This window comes from Filicampus tigris, chromosome 3, assembly GCF_054856515.1.
Source record: "Filicampus tigris isolate MCC_2025a chromosome 3, RoL_Ftig_1.0, whole genome shotgun sequence".
Lineage (NCBI taxonomy): Eukaryota > Metazoa > Chordata > Actinopteri > Syngnathiformes > Syngnathidae > Filicampus > Filicampus tigris.
The window spans coordinates 4,133,237-4,150,802 of NC_141219.1; the positions used below are offsets into that span (position 1 = coordinate 4,133,237).

The following is a 17,566-nucleotide window of genomic DNA, read 5'->3' on the forward strand; positions in this document are numbered from 1 at the left end:
CTTGTTACGTAATAGCGTTTTTTTTTTTTGCGTGCTCGTTACGTAACGACGTCGGGTATACGTGATCCCTCCAGATGTGTTGGAAGCTACAGACAGACAGACAGACAGACAGACAAAACATATAAGATAGATAAATAGATAGATAGATAGATAGATAGTTTTATGCTCCTACGCAATTACAATTTAAAAAGTAAGATGGTAAGTGGTTAAAGATACAATTATGGAATGTGTTACTCAAGCAATGTCATAGTAAACCAGGCTGATATATTAAAACATTTAGGGAAACTATGGTTGTGTATGATGTATTACACAACAGAAAAATGATTTTTGTTTGTGAGGTTTTTTTTGGGTATTGATTTACTGAATTCTCAGGAACCACTTTAAATTCTATGTATAGTTTATGCCTATACAACCACAACAAGACCAACATTAACAAGGAATAGTGCGATATTGATGAACAATATATTCACTAATGTGGTTGAAAGTGGAAAAAAAACAAGTGGACTCTTGATATCTTATGTATCAGACCATTTAAAGTGTGTCACTAAACCAAATAAAGAAATACAAATTTAGTTGTATAAAAACAAAAAACTTATGAGGCAATGAATCACTAAAATTGGCTTGTTAAAACAATCCTGAGACAATGTCTATGTGGAGCATGTAAATTCAACTCGTGAAGTTTTAAGGGGAAATCTTTTGCACCTTGTGATACCCATTGCCCTTTAGTTTTTCAAGAAACCAGTGAACATTTTACTTTGGGTGACAAAGTATTCAAAAAACCTGTAAGACAAATATTAAATTGTATGTACGACAAAAACATTGTGTTGCAGTTCAACCAATAGAATAATTCCTTCCACCTATTGGCGTTTTACGGTATCATTGTAATTAAATACTAAGTGCTGTGTAGAGCGTGTATTGACATCTGCTTGACAAAATTGTCATTTGTGTTTTTGTGTTCAACTGATCACATGAATGCCGTTACATGTTTACATATGCTGTTTCAATGAAAGATGTCAACCAAAATACATTTTACAAATCTGCTTTTATTTAAAAAGGCAGTCACAAGATATAAACAATCGGAGGCTAATAGGACATTGTGATTACACAATCTCACTAGTATCCCCATGAGAAACTTGTCGTATGCTAAATTTATATTATTTTTGCACACCAAAAAAGGCAGATTTGACCACTTACACCTGCTGTATTAGCAGAAAATACACAGGCGCTCTATGCGAGGCCAAAATATTTGTGTTTTTACTGAACTTTTCACAAAAAACGTCAGTCTGCGGGGTTGTCCAACCCCTTTTTCCTTTAAGGCAACGCATTTGCTAAACAAAACGATTCATATCCCCAAAACACATGCAAAAAGAATCATTTTGAATAGCTGTGACTTGAGAACCTGTCGGCTTTTGACAACTAGAGTAAAATGTTGTCAGCGATATCGAAACCTAAAAAAATCCAGTTTTGTTATTATTATAAAAATAGACCGTATAATAGAGAAGCTGGACCAATCAGGACATAATGCACTGGGACTTCATTTTAACCAACCAGGTTAAGATGGAGCTTTGCTTTTAAACATTATGCAACATCTAATCTACAAATCACCCGACAAGTGACATTTAGGGGTACACAAGGAAATATGATGGCGGTAGGGGGGGGGGGGGGTGATTCTCCCTTGTAATTTTTTTGTTACATTAATTGTCCAAGTCTATTATACTGTCTATGATACTGTTTCCCACTCTGACAATAAATAATCAAAGGAAGCCATTTAGGGGTCCTGCACAGGGAGTCCCGGAAAACCTGCTCTACGAAATCAGTCGACGATGGGCACCACAGTGCTCTCTTGCCTTCAACTTCAACCTGCAGCTGCGCAGCAAAGAAATCTAAAAAAAGAAAAACAAAAAACAGGAGTCAGGGCAAACCAACATAGACTAGGTTAAAAATAATAAATACTGGATGGTTTTCACCACCATATTGGGGTCACTTCTTGGCCAGAGTCTCAAGGTAGCCGATGAATCTCCTCAGGTTGACTCTGATGTTGTCGAGCACGCACAGCTGCTGCGGGCTGTACTTGTCTCTTCCCGCCTTCCGGATCTGATGCCCCCCCCCAAAAAAAGGCACCAAATGTAGCGACAACCTCGTCTCATTCCACGTCTCAGATGTAATGATGACGTTCATACACCATATTGTGTGTTCAAAATACAGTCCAAGACTGCATGCGCAAGACTTGCTGATGGTGATGTGATGGTCTGAATTCCAAAAGAAGGAAAAAGACGCTACCTTGGCCTTAAAGACAGGCTGAAGCGTCTTCAAAGCGGGAAGTAACTGGATGCTCTTGGCCGCCGTCTCCGCCTCCTCGCCGTCCGCAAACACGTCGAAAAGGGCGTCCAGGGCCTCGCCGTTAACCACCAGGTCGGCATCATTGGTTGCTACTTGGAGCAAGCCGCTCCCAATCATCTGCGGATGAAATGTTTCTTCAAAATAGAGGCAAAGGCAAAAATACAAGCCTTCTTTTCCACACCGAGATCCCGCAAAATAGCCGTCACACAGGATTTATCAATTTATGTAAGATGGGGAATTGCATCGCCCCCCTGTTCGGTGCTTCCACACAACAGCAACAAGGAAAAAGAGCCAGAAAATGACAACTTTCACTGTGCCACTGATACAAGAACAACCACTTGTTTAAAAAAAAAAAAAAAAAAAAAAGTGCCAGATACATTCAGACTTTTTCAGGCAGTGTGAACGAGAGTGACCTGAAGGGTTTGAGCTGAGCCCTTCTCTTTGGCGAGGGTGCTGCCGGTGATGCCCAGGATGGCGACTGCGTTGACCCTCACGCTGATGACATCACAGCGGGCGGCGGCTTCGCTGAGGCACAGTAGCTGCTGCAGGCTTATGGACTAACAGAAACCAAACAAAAACTGAAGGTGATATCGCAATACACTCCCCCCCCCCCCCCTCAAATATAACATTCTTGTTACCAGGGGGATGTTTTTCAAGGCGGCCATCTGCAAAAGAGACCGCATCGCACTGATGACCGCCTCCAGGAACTCCTCATCTTTAGGGATCTCTATGAGAGTGGTAAAAAGGCAAAACATTAGGGATGCAATGTCATTCTACTTTTTTTCTATACTTTTGATTGACACCAAGATGAATGGATTGGGAAAAAGTTTTGTGGTGTGTGTGTGTGTGTTATTTTTAATTTATATTTTGTGTTCGTGGTACACGGCAGCGTGTGCATAGCATCAGTCTCAAACCCACCCGATTTCGTCTTTTCTTTTTTTTTTTCAAGGGGAAGTCAACACAAATGCAAGCCCACTAGTTAAAAAAAAGGCATTCTGATAAATATTGCGTTTGTGGAATAGGACTTTAATCTCCACCCGTTTTTAGCTATCTCCGGGGGCAGCCATTTTGTCACTTCTGTCGACTGAAAATGACATCACAGATGCTCAGGGCTCAGATAACGACCAATCATGGCTGAGCTTCAGAAAACTGATGAGCTGTCATTGGATGTTACCTGAGACCTGAGCAACTATGATGTCATTTTCAGTCGACAGAAGTGACAAAATGGCCGCCCCCAGAGATGGCTAAAACCAGGTGGATTAACTCTTATTCCACAAACGCAATATTTATCAAAATACCTTATTTCAACTCGTGAACCTGCATAAAACATATTCTTGAAAAAAATGTGTTTGGGTTGAAAGTAGGTCACTTTTAACCTACGTAGCGCGCGACCTGCATGACAGGAAGTAAACAGCAGTCAGCAGTAGCTTCCAGCTAGCAATCAGATATTTTTCCACTTTCCAATGTCAAAAATATTCTTTATAATAGTATGTTCTATGCAGCCTCACTAGCCTATACATGATATTCTGATTAATATTGTGTTTGTGGAATACGAATTAAATAGTAAAATCCACCTGCTTTTAGCATTCTCATGGGGGTGGCCATTTTGTCACTTGCTGTCGACTTCAAATGACATCACAGATGCTCAGGGCTCAGGTAACGACCAATCACGGCCCGGCTTCAGAACTCAGGTGAGCCGTGGTTGGTTATTACCCGAGCAAATGTGATGTCATTATCAGCTTGGCTGCTACTACTAGATCTTGAGTCAAAAAAGGTTGGGCACCCGTAAACCACCGTATGCACTCCATGTCAATCTGTCTATGATCCAGCTCAATCGAGGTAACAGCGGTACCTGGCTTTCCAAAGACCAGTTCGGACAAGTGCTGCGCCGCCTGCTGCAGGGCTTCCGCCCCGCCCAGAGACTCGGCGTCCATGCCGGACAGGATGCTGTGGAGGCACATCAGGGCGCGGGACTGGACGCGCTGCATTCTGCCCAAGAAAAAGACCAGCGTCGCTGAAATAGAAAATGGCTTTCAAACCTCCCGTGGGCAGTGAGCTCACTTTTTCTCCAGGCTTCTCCAGTAGGGAGTCTGGCGGCACACGTCCAAGGCTTCCTGCTTGGGGAACTGCGTCTTTTTGAGCACCTTCAGTCAAGACAGCAAATGATTATACTTATTCAGCATTAACCTTGAAAATAAAGAGCATATAGATCACAGGTGTCAAACTCAAGGCCCGGGGGCCGGATCCCGCCTGCGACTTCATTTTATGTGGCCCGCGGAGGCAAATCATGTGTGTTGACGTGACATGTTTCTTTCAAATTGTCTTCACTTTTTACACTACACATGAGATATTGCGAGCATTTGTTACCAATCCCTCATTTAAAATAAATTGGAAAATAATTGAACAAACAATTTAATGGCTTACGATTTCAAAACTAGTAATTCAATTTGTTGCGTATGTGTGTAAATAAAGGCGATCATACATTTGTATGGGTTTGCCGTCGCAAAGGCCCTCCGAGGGACACCAAAACTATGATGTGGCCCGCGGCAAAAACGAGTTTGACAGCCCTGATACAGACGATCTGATTTCAGATGAGAATTGATGGAGATATTGCAATTGAAATACATTTTAGCACAGCCTTCCAATTGCTATTTTACAATTATAGAGGTCTTTGGCGCCATCTTGTGGAATCTTAGTGTTACATAGTACACAAAAGTCCCAAAATGTGAATTTTTAGCAAATTATTGACAATAGGTTTAAAAAAAAAAAAAAAAAAAAATACACGTGTGACTGTAAACAGCAAATCATCAATATGCCTTGAACTACCGTACACTCTGAACAGGTCAACAGCCAATTGTAGCCACACACACGAGTATTCACACACACATTCACACGTATGGATAATTTAGTCATCAATGACCCCAACGTAAAGATTGCAAACACATGGCAAATAGTGAGATTTCACTGTACTGCATATTTCTAAAATTTGCCTTTTCTGGGATGTTGTGGTTGATGAGAGCGCCGTGCACCTCCGCCGATAAACACAGCGGCGACATGAGGCCGGACAACCCGTCGGCCGCCGCTTCACTTTCGTCGCCGCTCGACGACTCCTCCCACTCGTCGTCGGAGGGATCTGAATAGACGCACCCCACAAGTCTCTTTAAGAAACGCGTCGTTATTGCATCTTTCGCCAGATACAAAAAAACAAAACAAAAAAAAAACAAAACACGGCGGTCATGTCAGAGGTAATCATGTCAGCGTAAGCCTCACCGTCGGAGCAGCACATGTTGACGAGGATTTCCAGGGACGTCTGCTGGGCCGTCAGCAAGGCCGCCGCCTCCCTCAGCTCCTCCAGCTCCCTCTGGACGCAAACAAATCGCCTTGTGAGTCAACACACTGGCCAAGATTGTTGGGCTAGTTCAATCGCAGCGTCCGTGTGTGTGTGTGTGTGTTTGAATACACAAAGCCTGAATGGGGGATTGCAGATGGATGTTTTGTGTGGCTGTAGCACGCCAAACATCCATTTCAGTGTCATCAAGATGGAGGTGGCTGAGGGGGACACTTCTGTCTAGTCAAGGTCGTGGTACCCGCCAACTGGGTAGCCCAGACCGTGTCTACCCGCCTGAACATGACACTTGGTCTAGTCTGTCAGTCTGGTACCAGTGTCTAATAGGGGCAGGACAAAAAAATGAGATATTGCGATGTATCGCATTGCTGTATGTGATGAGGCAAAAGGCTGCCAGAGCACTTCGGGGCTCACCTGTAGGGCTGTGCAATGAATCGAAATCCGATTACAATTACGATCATTACACTCCACGATTAAAAAATTTTGGCATAATCCTAAAAAAAATGATTATTAATATGCATTATACATTTGCACCTTTCTTATTTTATAATAACTACTTTTAGCAAAAGTGTTGGTCCAAAAGGAACTTACAGAATTATTGTGATTCAAAGAAATATATTTGTCTGTATATATATTTTTTTATGTTTGAACATTTTCTTGTTTTGTACCAAAAAAATAAATTCGCGTTTGAATAATCGTGATTTCAATTATTACCAAAATAATCGTGATGAATATTTTTGGTCATAACCGAGCAGCCCTACTCACCTGTTTTCTGGGTTTGGTCATGCGACGTTCGCAAGAATAAATGTTTAGACTCGTGGGGGTGCATAGAACAAGTTGGCGAAGAAAACGTTACACACTTGCCCCGTTCTTCTGCATTGTAAACAATTTTCAATGTTCAGACGTCACACCATCATTTAATGAGCTGTTTCGGAGGATGTTGTGTCAAAAGGCAATACCGGGGGCAGATGGTTTAAAATCATCAGACTTCTTGTCATCGAATAAAATGCTGACGCTCAACTTACAGGCAAGAGATCTGAAAAGTCATCTCCGGAATCTCCATTTTTCACACGCTGTGCTGCTCCCTCCTCATCAAACTCCTCCACGGCGGGCTCCCCGGTAGCGCGCGCCTCCATAACCGATGCGGCGGGAGCGTCCTGGAAGCGGGCCTCCTCCGCTCTGTGAAGCTGTGGGATGAGCTCGCCCGCATCCAAATCCAGACACTGGGACAAGGTGGCGAGCACAGCTGTGAGGCTCTGAGCCTGGCGGGCAGCGGGAAGGCTTCCCTCCATGTTCCACAGCGTTCCTGCGCCAAAACACCACATTAGCTCCGTTTCACACAACGACCCTGCAAAATCGATCTGCATTTTACACAGACCACAGCCAAGATGGATACTACAGTAATTGTGTGCACATTCACTCAGCAACACAGCAGCTCAGAGACAGCACTCGTGTCTGTTGTGATGTATAATATACTTCACTTTTTTTTTTTTTTAAACACGCAGGAGTGTGCAAAGCGTGAAATTTCACACGCTAGACACGCCAGAATGGCATTCCCCTTTATACAGGATGCAGTTTCTCAAGGGGGGGACGTTGACTTTGTCCCTCCGTAGATCAACCGTGCAATTTTCTGCCTTGGGCGGTAGCATCTTTCACACCATCTGTTGAATATTTTTTCTTAAATGTCACAGCTATAAATTACAATGCACGGTAACATTCATATTGCACAAGCTTCTACAGGTCAGATTTAAAAATCTCAAAATCCTAATGTGCTAGAAAAAAAGTACCGGTAAGCACTTTTTTTTTTTTAAATCAGTGGCTACCTTTACAAAATTTTTCATGGACACTTAAAATATTGATCTGATTAGGAATTGCATGTTTATGCATCACACTTGTGATCAGACCAAATTACTTTGACACGCGCAGATTGAACAAATACAAATAGTACTAGAAGAAGAAGAAGCCGCAACAACCTCCGTGTCAACAAAGCATTGCTATGTCCATTTCTACTTTAAACGCGAGCGTTATTTCGCATATTTTCCCCGTTTTGATGTTTGCATCGATCTCCGTGTGTCACACGGCTGATCTGATTATCAGGGTGGGGCATGTCAACTGCCGATCGGCAAAAAGATCACGTCACTTGGAAACGGGTGACCAGAGATCTTCATTAGAAATGATTTCAATCAGAATGACAAAAAAGTCACCCAGCTATAGAAAACAAGTGGGATATTTATTTTTAACCAAAACATTTTCAAGGTGTGTCTGTACATCCAAGGGAGAAACTAAAAAATGCAACTTTGTCGACTCATTTAATTTTCAGCCTTGGAGGTAGTATCAGAAGTCCATTTTACACGGCCTGGGCCGGGATTAAAGGCGCCAAACCCAAAAGTGGGATGAAGTCGACCCAGCCATTTTCCTATTGCACGTCATCATTCTACACCCATTCAACACTCTTCCACAAAAAAGCAATCATACTCATTTAAATTCTGTCCATTTTTAGTGCTAAATGGGGGCATGAAGAAGTGATTAGAGGAAAACAACCCAAACGCATTTTTTTTTTCAAGAATATAATCTATGCAATCCCACTATAGTTGAAGCAAGGCATTCGAATAAATATTGCGTTTGTGGAGTAAGAGTTAATTCACTCCTTTTTAGCCATCTCAGGGGGGCGGCCATTTTGTGATTTCTGTCGACTGAAAATGACATCACAACTGCTCAGGGCTCAGATAACGACCAATCCCGGCTCAGCTTCAGAAAAACAGGTCAGCCGTGATTGGTGGTTACCTCAACTAGTGGGCTTGCATAGAACATATTCTTGAAAAAATAAGTTTGGGTTGGTTTAACCTTTTAGAAGCACCTGCAGCCACTGTCCTGAGGAGAGTGTGCGCCATGCCAGGCTGGTTTGACAGCAGTACGCCCTCGAGGGCTCCGTGCACGTCGCCGTTGATGCTACACAGCAGCTCGGGGTTGTCCTCCGACACCGTGTGCAAACAGTGCGCTGTTGAACGGCAAAATAATGAGTTAGCTGAAGCCGGAAGGTTTGGGGATTTCTAGCCCAAACTTTGAGTTTCATGTCAATGTCAAGGACGGCTCACCGGCAGAAGTGGCTAGCTCCACGTTGTGGGGGTGTCTCTCCAGACATTGGACCACTACGTCCAGAAGACACGATTTGTTGAACAGGGACAGTGCCTGGTTGCTGCTCTCGCTGGAAAGGACACAACAAAGAATCTTGAAAAAAAAAAAAGTTATAAAAGGCCTGACGGGACAAAAAAAAATGGATCATGTTAGGGATGTTGTTCTTCAGTCAAACTAAGTCTTTTTTTTTTGGTGTGTGTGTGCGTGACAATAGTTACCCTCGTCAATGGAATCGGTTTGAAAATAGTGACTATGGTTAAACGTTTTTAAAAACACTTTCTGCTACTGTGCGGTAAAAACGAAAATACAAAATCACGCTGATAACATAAAAGTTATGGGTATTCTGTTTTCAAGTATAACTTCAAGGTGAATCTAAAACGCACTGCAACTTTGTAAACTTAATTTGACCTTCACTAAACTTGAATGCGCATGTTCAACTATTTACTGCTTCTGTGGGTTTTTTTTCGTTTTTGCACAATTTGATCTTCTCTAACAAGGAACTGAACAGAAGAATTCACAAAAGGCGTTGAATTGTCCAGAATTTGATGGAAAACTTTTGATCTTATCTTAAACTTATCAAAGACTTGGAAAATACATTTTCAATCTCCACATCTTTTCCAGGTTTTTCCATAACCGCACAAACCCGGACTGATAGTGAACACAACTAAGTCAAACATATTTCAGATAATCAGAACCTGCAAGTATACACACACACACACACACACAAAATGCACATTTTACACTGCAAGTCCACTTATGCCAATCAGAAAACTCAAGAAAATCACTTGCAAAAAGTCCAGATGGATTTAAGAATAATAAGTAAATCATACAAAGAAATGAATACCAACAGAAGTTGAATACATTTGAATGGTGGCGGTGGCTGATTATGTCTGGCACACCATCATAGCTTTTGGGGCAAAATGACGTTAAAATAATCCGCTGGATGATCACCGTAGAATAATAACAAGCATTTGTGGTGCTGTGCAACTGCTGCATCGTCGCCTCCCAAAACACAAACCGCCTTACCAGAGATTCCACAGTAGGTTCACTGCCTCGTTGGCGATGTTCTCAGCACGGGTCTTCGGCTCTTTGGTCGGCACCGCGGCAACGTCGAAACCCGCGCAGCACTGTCAAAGAAACACACAGCTGTGTTGAACGTATTGGGGGAAAAAAAAAAAAAAAAAAAAAACATCAAAAGTATGCCTCTGCATTAGGGCTGCTCGATTATGAAAAAAATATTAATCATGATTATTATGGTAATAATTGAAATCGCAATTTTTCAGACGATCACTTATTTTTTGGTCCAAAACAAGAAAATGTTTAAACTTAAAAAATATAAAGACAAATTTGACAAAATTATATATATATTTTTTAAGTGAAAATGTATTAATTCAAGTATGATTTCCTTGTGTAAAAAAAAAAACAGAGCATTGCATATAAATGAATTCTAGTAATCGTTTTTTACATTATGCCAATTTGTGTAATCGTGGAGTGTAATAATCGTAATTGTAATTGAATGTCCATTAATTGCCCTACTCTGCATAATTTCAAAGTTCAAGTTCAGAGCCCAGCAATCAAAGTCGATGACGCAGTTCGCCGCTGTCAGCCCGGCGCTTCGACAGCTGCTGAGCGAGAAGAAAAAAAAAAAAAAAAAAAAGTGATGCGGCCGGCGGCGAAAAGCGCTCACCTCTCTGAGCAGCGCTGTCAGAGGAGTCATGACGTCGCGCTTCACCATGTCCTCGCACACCTCCGGGCCGCCGCACGCGCTCAGATTCCTGTCAGCAGACACATAAACGCGCACATACAACATGTTCGCTTTCTATTTTGACCACAGGAAATTACGGAAACTAAAAAGTCCATTCTAGAGTCAAACTGTTGGCCATCATAAAACCTTTATAAACACTGCGAGCACTGCAACAACTATAAACGTAAAATCAATACATATTTATTGAGGTTGCACCTTTTGGGATAAGTGCCAGGAAAAAAAGCCAAATAAAAAGCAAACTGTGCTTGCTGATGAAAGCTCGGGTTCTGTCACATTTGATGGCGAATTGATTTTTGCAAGTGTCTACCATTTTAAGTAATATTTCCTATTGGTCTGTGAAATGTTTGATATTGGTGGAGAGCAAAGAGGTGAGTTGCTGGCAGGAAGCGATCCGAAGGCACATGAATGAAAGTAGAGATGCTTTTGTTGTTACACGGCGCCCTCTGTAGGTTTACCCAGAAAAATACAAACAAAGAGAGTGGAGTCAGTAAAGGAATTCAAGAAAGTGAATTCCGTGATTTGTTTCTAAATGCATTAAGCGTATTTCAAGAATTTTTTTTTTGTTTTTTGCTGAAAACATACAAAGACTTGGAACTATGTAGTACTCAATTATGGGGGTATGGTGTTAATCCTTTTTTCACCATTTCGGTTTTCCAGAGTTTTTGGGCGTGGCTAAAACAGCATCACGTGATGCACTATGGAGTCCACCATGAGTCGCCTCTCCCCCACGATACAAACCTGAGCGCCTTTGATTGCATCAGAGGTTATTCAGTGCGAATGTGACATGCAGTTTGCTAGTTTGCTATCTAGCTATGTCTATGATGGCGCCTTTTGAGCGCAAGGAAGGAAAGAAAAAAAACAACAAAAAACTTGAATCAAAACATTTTAGGGTAAAAAATGTTGTTTTTGGAGGGGTTTTTTCAACTTAATCAAGGGACCCCTTGGAATGTGGTCGAGGGCCGCATATGGCCAGTTGCCCATCCCTGGTGTCGTGTATTCCACGCTGCCTCCACGAGGAGCATTTTATCCGTACCTGAGGGCTCCGGCGGCGGTCTCCCTGACGGCCAGGCTGCCGTCCAGCAACATGGGGCCCAGCCGCCTCACTGCGTCCCTCTGCAGAAAGCCCGGGATGCTCTGACTCTGCTGGACTACCCGAGAAATGCCGGCGCACGCACACTCCCTCACATCCGCGCTGGGACTCTCCAACTAGGGGTGGAAACACTCATTATTCTAACATGATTTTTCCGCCATATACAATTTGAAGGCAGAAACCTCAGACATCATGAAAAACGTTATCAGACAGAGCTTTACACGAAATGGGTGAAGTAGCAGTTGTTTTAAGGTTTATGATTACGTTACAAGCACTTATTTACGTTAGCCCGTCTGTGGCATTTCACATAAGCATTAAGCTAACAGGCGTTCGTTATTTTATGGTTCGCTTGAACATTTGAGTGCTTATTGTTATTGTGTCTTTTGTTTTATGTGTCAATTTTACAATAAGGAATACTTTAAAAAGTGTGCTTCAAGTAAGCAGCATGAAATGGAGTGGACCAGCAAAGGTGAGGGACATGATGGAGGTATTCAGTTGAGACAGAAGGAGTAACGTTACACTGTATGCAGAGGTGCAATGATTAACCGAATAACTGACAACTAATCAATTATCAACTTAGTCAATATTTTATTTCTGAAAATGGATTAATTGTTGAGATACCTGTTTTAATTTAAAATTCTCCAAAGTTCCCCATGAAAGCAGACTGACTACACAACGAAAACAACATTTTTGCCCATTTTCCCCCCCATACTACGGAGTAAACCGGCAACTGAATCATAGTGAATTTATTTTAGTGCATTTTCTGCACTGACACTGAAATAATGTCCTGTTTTTCAAAACAGGGGTGGAAATTAAATGATGTTCATTAGAGTCGATTATTAGAATAATAGTACCAGCCCTATATGCAGTTTAAGCCAGGGGAAAAAATGCATCGTGGGATTTTGTCATTGCTGGAAAATGTAAACGGGGGGCAAGTCGTTACAAATGAAAATATGGAGTTTATGTGTTGTCTATTCATCCACAACAACACCGGTGAGGTCACAGTTTACCACTGTTGGACTCTAGTCACATTGTGATTATGCACACGGACTGACAGCTAAAAATCACGTTTAACAACAGTAAGATGACTGGCGAAATGTGTGGATTTCTCCAAATTTACTAGTAACAGACCACAATTATCCGTCTTACTTACAGGGGAGCCTTGTCATTAAGTTGTTAACGTGTAAAACTAAGTCGTTTTATACCAAAAGTAGTTGCTACTCTCTCCTACTTTCTCCAGCAGTTCCGCCGCCGGGCAGTCGTCGCCGTCGTCCCCGAGTTCCTCTTCCTCTGCAGCCGCTTCCTTCACGGCGGTCATAGGTAGTCCGACAGCATTGAACTGAGGACGTTTAAACTTTGTCGTTTTACTTTTACCCATTCTGAACCTGTTTTAAAGTGAAAATAATGGAAATTCGTGTGTAGTTAGTCGGAAGCTTCAGCAATTAAACCCCAAAACCGACGGCGATCTAGTAAATGGCCATGTGGAAGAAAAACTGCCGTAAAGTGCCTGTGTTGCTGCTGTGACGTAAAGCAGACAATTGTGTCGAAATCGTTGTCAACATAAACTGAGATGGATCGATAGTAATAAAAACGTAATAAATGTGTTAACCATAACTATTGATTAATAATAAAAAAGTCATTACGTTTTTATGTATTATAGATTCATTAAGTACGCAGGTTTATTTTTTTAATCTAGTTTTTTATCTAGTTAATGTAGCTAGCTAAATTAAAAACAGATTAATAGAAATGTCTTTAAAATAATTATGATAAAAATAATATACATGGTGAGACAAATGTAGGTATACACGTACGTTTTTCTTTATTTTATTGCACTACATTTACATAACCATTAATAATAATTTTAAAAAAAAGTTTTTATGTATAATTGATTCATTAAGTACGCAGTTTTATTATTTATTATTACAAATACAATTAAAATAATACTTTCCTTATTTCCTTCCTTCCTTTCATACATCTTGTATCCTTCCTTCAAGCAATCCACAATTGCATCATCCTCCATCCTTCCTCCCTCTCTTACCTTCTGTCATGGATCCGTGTTTCCTTCCCCCCCCCCCCAGTTTTTGTTTCGTTCCTTTCATACCTGTGATCGGTGTATTGTATCATTTCAATTAATCCATACTTCCTCCTCTTGTCCTGCTTTTCTTTCATCCCTCCTTTTCTCCCAACCTTTCATACCATAATATATTTTATGTTCGTGTCCTGCAGGGACAATACTAATAATGAATTAAAAGTAATACACAAGACATTTTCATATCTGGTATATTTATTAAGTAAATAATTTTAAAAAATAGAAACATTTGGATAAAATACACAATTGACATAAACACATAGAAGTACTGTTAAGAGGAATTGAGCAGCTTCAATATTAGCACAGCTACAAAATGGCCGTGTTCCTTCTCTCTTTGTCTTCTTGACAAAATGTCCATGGTGACATTAATGTCCTCCCCGATGTCTTCGGATCAACCACAATTGTACACTTACTGGATGTTCGGCCGCGGTTTGAGTATAAGCTTTCCCGTCTGCGAAGAGCCACAAACAACAAACACATTTAGACCCATAAAATCACCCAAAAACGTGCAGGTTGATGCATACGGACTCACATCATCACAGGACATGTTGTATTCCGCTAAGACTGTCCGACATCTGGCAGCTATACTGAGGGGGGAAAATGGTCAAGGACGAATGTGATAATCGTAGAACAAGAAATGAACTAGAAGGGTAAGGTCCTGCCTACTCAGTTCAGTATGTACAAGCAATACAATTATTTGAATATCAACTGTAAAATATCAACATCATGTTGCTTATTCAAAGGGTGAGCAGTTTTACTTTCTTGGTTTAGGTTAAGTTCACGGTTTTGTATGTGTATTAATATGCATTAAAAAGGGACAAAACATTGCCTGGACAGTTGTTGAATAATATATTTATTTGAGGACCCTTTGACTCCAAATCACCTTAAAAGGGCTTAATATATAAAATTAGGTTTAAAAAACACACGAATGAAGAATAAAAAGTACAGTAAAGGCAGCATGGGAAAAAAAGAACAATAATGACTTTTATTGACATTGAGTTAGCTGTTAAAAATATTTACATTTTTGCTTGTATTTTGTTCATTTTTTAGTTTGTTTTTTTTAAATACCACATTTTCTCATTGTATTGTAATAATGTATCATTTGTTAATATTATACTTAGCACTTTTATTTTGATTTGAACTTTTTTAAATTCCAAAATAATCAATTAATGATTAATAACCAAATAATCGGTTAGTGGATTTTACGATTACATTTAGTTGCAAAACATTTGTTATATTTCTTAGACGTTTATTTGTTTCCTTTGATATTTATTATTTATCAAGTTCCTCAAAAAAATATTATTTAGTTTCAGTGTTACATGTATTTTTTTTTTCTACTTTTCAAATGGACTATTATTGTTTACTGGGGTGACCATACAGTATACAAAATGATGCAAAATGCATCCAAAATACTACATGATAACAGGTACAAATGAAGGCATCTTCCGAATAAACACGTTTCCTAAACACAATGCCCTGCTTTTTAACTTCCTCTTTATTTCAATTTATTTAAAGTTTTGACGATGGTGACAGTGTGACCCTGGAACAAATTAATTCACTTAACATTATTTCCCGTGGGCGAAATACAGCTTTGAAATGACTTTTGAAATTGTGCTCAATTTTGGCGGTTGCCACTGTGCGTGTGAAAAGACAAACAGGATACATCGACGGTGCCACCACTCGCTTGTGTATCCCGGCAAAGAAGAGTGCGATGAGCGTGATGCAGCTGATGGTGAAAAAGGGATGATTCCATAGCGATGAAAAGAAAGACACCTGCGGGACGAGAGCAGCACAGCCACAACAAGTTACGGACACAGTTCTCTCAAATTTCCTGCCATTTTAATACAGCTGTTTCCCTGTTTCAACCTTTGCACAAGGACAAAATGGACTACGTGTCAATACAGTCAACATACAGCATCCATTTTAAATTTCTTAAAGAAGACATGTTATGATTTTTTTTTTGTTGCCAGAATTCAAAATGGTCCCCACGTAGTAACATAACATATTCACTGAGGTGCTGCAAAGAGGAATGAGCCAAACTGCCCAAAGAGGTGGTGGCATCATATTAAGATTTGATTATATTTTCCCTGGTGCAGGCGGCACTTCATCACCAAGTCAACAAATTACATTTGTCAATTAGTGACTAGATTCTACTTTTAGATGCTAAAAGTTAGTGCCAACCATTGTTTGAAAATGGCTAATCTTCACCTAGCCTAGCTCAAGTCACTAGCAAAGAAAATTATAGTGGGGGTGTTGTTATTTTTGTATGCAAGCAAATAAAATCTTTTAGTATTTCCCCCCCCCCCCCCCCATAATATGCCCCTTTGAGAGAACTTTATGCAAACCTTCTGAGTATCGGGGTCTATCAACCAGTTCCAAGCACCGGTAGCTGTGCAGACTGACACCACGATCAAAATCACTGAGGAGAAAAAAATAGATAAAGTCATTATTATTAGAAAGAATTAAGTGATGCATGTATATTTTGCCCGACTTACTTCTCCACCTGCCTGTTGCAGGTTGTAAGCAAGAGACATATTCTGTCAGTCTTCTTTCAAAGGCTTTCAGGTCTGATGGACGAATGATTGACAGTAATTGAGATTAACAATCATTTTAATTCTGAGTCAAGAGCATACATGTGTCATGCTGTAAATACATACAGTGGATTGTGTGCACATCTGGGTTGAACGAGCTAACATGTCAGCCACAATGCTACATGCTAACGCCGTAAGGAAACCCGTCGGCTTAACTTCAGCGCCGCGTTCATTCTAATGCCTTCGTCAGATATCGACATTTAAGAGTGGTAACCGAATAGGTCGCTGTCTAAAACCGCTGACCGTTGAATAAAAGAGCTTTTATGACGTCTTACCTTCGGCCTGCTCTAGTGAGTTCATGTTGATTAGTCCGTGGTCACGTGGTGGGTTCTTCGGCAGCCGGCTGTGGGTTGCGCCGTTCGCTCTCCTTTGCATGAAAGACAGGCCAAAAGGGCCAATCGGCATCTGTTGATTGAAAAACTCTCGCCCGATAGGCGGATTTAGTGAAAAAAAAGCCCCGCCTTTTTGTCCTTCTGGCCCAATCATCAAGTTTTTGTAGTCCCAGACCATGAGACTAGATGCCGCTGTTATTGTATAATGTGAATATAAAAACATAATAAAACAGAATGTACAGAAATAAACTTGGTTTATGTGTGATTAAACCGAACGTGTAACACACACGCACACAATAGTACATTTAATGACGTATGCCTTAAAGTGACATGGTGCAATGAGTGACGTCAGGGGCCCGGAGTCACTCACGTCAGCCGTCTGCCACACGGTTAGTTCAGTGCTGCGAGCGCCTCCTCCATGCTCGTTGCAAGTGTTTTCATTTTGGAGTTGAAGTTTATTTCTAAGATACAGTCATGAAAAAATGTACAAAACACAACATAAATATTCCAAATGAAAACAAGATGTGCTGCTAGTCCGAAAAGGGGAGGAAGAAGTCAAACTAGTTATGTGGATCCTACACCTATTTTACATGACCAAGATTATTAAAGTGGAAATCAACCCTTATGTTCCCAGCAGGCCCACCAGTTGAAACACGGCATTCTGATTAATATTGTGTTTGTGGAATATGAGTAAAGCAGTTTTTGCTCATCTCAGGGGGGGCGGCCATTTGATCAGTTCTGTCAACTGAAGATGACATCACAAATGCTCAGTGCTCAGGTAACGACCAATCACGGCTCAGTTTCAGAAAACAGATGAGCTGTGATTGGTCATTACATGAGCAACTTTGATGTCATTTTCAGTCGACAGAAGTGACAAA

General features: G+C 40.8%; 2 protein-coding genes across 2 annotated transcripts; both read right to left on the reverse strand.

Moving 5' to 3' along the window:
* Positions 1-1,023: 1,023 nt before the first annotated feature.
* On the reverse strand, positions 1,024-13,196 carry heatr3 (HEAT repeat containing 3). Its single transcript, XM_086026106.1, has 16 exons — positions 12,908-13,196; positions 11,620-11,792; positions 10,509-10,596; positions 9,848-9,948; positions 8,782-8,891; positions 8,544-8,684; positions 6,712-6,992; positions 5,611-5,701; positions 5,331-5,473; positions 4,402-4,484; positions 4,193-4,329; positions 2,979-3,067; positions 2,754-2,897; positions 2,281-2,457; positions 1,971-2,094; positions 1,024-1,883 (listed from the first exon to the last, which is right to left on the reverse strand). The coding sequence occupies exons 1-15, from the start codon at positions 13,052-13,054 to the stop codon at positions 1,981-1,983; spliced, it is 2,019 nt and encodes a 672-aa protein (XP_085882232.1). The 5' UTR covers positions 13,055-13,196; the 3' UTR covers positions 1,024-1,883; positions 1,971-1,980.
* Positions 13,197-13,942: 746 nt separating this feature from the next.
* Positions 13,943-16,778, reverse strand: cnep1r1 (CTD nuclear envelope phosphatase 1 regulatory subunit 1). Its single transcript, XM_086025623.1, has 6 exons — positions 16,632-16,778; positions 16,261-16,332; positions 16,111-16,184; positions 15,429-15,538; positions 14,298-14,352; positions 13,943-14,216 (listed from the first exon to the last, which is right to left on the reverse strand). The coding sequence occupies exons 1-6, from the start codon at positions 16,759-16,761 to the stop codon at positions 14,175-14,177; spliced, it is 483 nt and encodes a 160-aa protein (XP_085881749.1). The 5' UTR covers positions 16,762-16,778; the 3' UTR covers positions 13,943-14,174.
* Between the last annotated feature and the right edge of the window lie 788 nt (positions 16,779-17,566).

What these genes read in the sequence shown, in the direction of transcription:
- cnep1r1 (XM_086025623.1), bottom strand. Translation starts at nt 16,761, where the DNA reads ATGCCGATTGGCCCTTTTGGCCTGTCTTTCATGCAAAGGAGAGCGAAC. An exon ending in CTCACTAGAGCAGGCCGAAG is followed by an intron (nt 16,333 to 16,631) that starts GTAAGACGTCAT and finishes TTCGTCCATCAG; the next exon opens with ACCTGAAAGCCTTTGAAAGA. An exon ending in TGCAACAGGCAGGTGGAGAA is followed by an intron (nt 16,185 to 16,260) that starts GTAAGTCGGGCA and finishes TTTTCTCCTCAG; the next exon opens with TGATTTTGATCGTGGTGTCA.
- heatr3 (XM_086026106.1), bottom strand. Translation starts at nt 13,054, where the DNA reads ATGGGTAAAAGTAAAACGACAAAGTTTAAACGTCCTCAGTTCAATGCT. An exon ending in GGAGCTAGCCACTTCTGCCG is followed by an intron (nt 8,685 to 8,781) that starts GTGAGCCGTCCT and finishes GCCGTTCAACAG; the next exon opens with CGCACTGTTTGCACACGGTG. An exon ending in ACCACAACATCCCAGAAAAG is followed by an intron (nt 4,485 to 5,330) that starts GCAAATTTTAGA and finishes TCTTGACTGAAG; the next exon opens with GTGCTCAAAAAGACGCAGTT.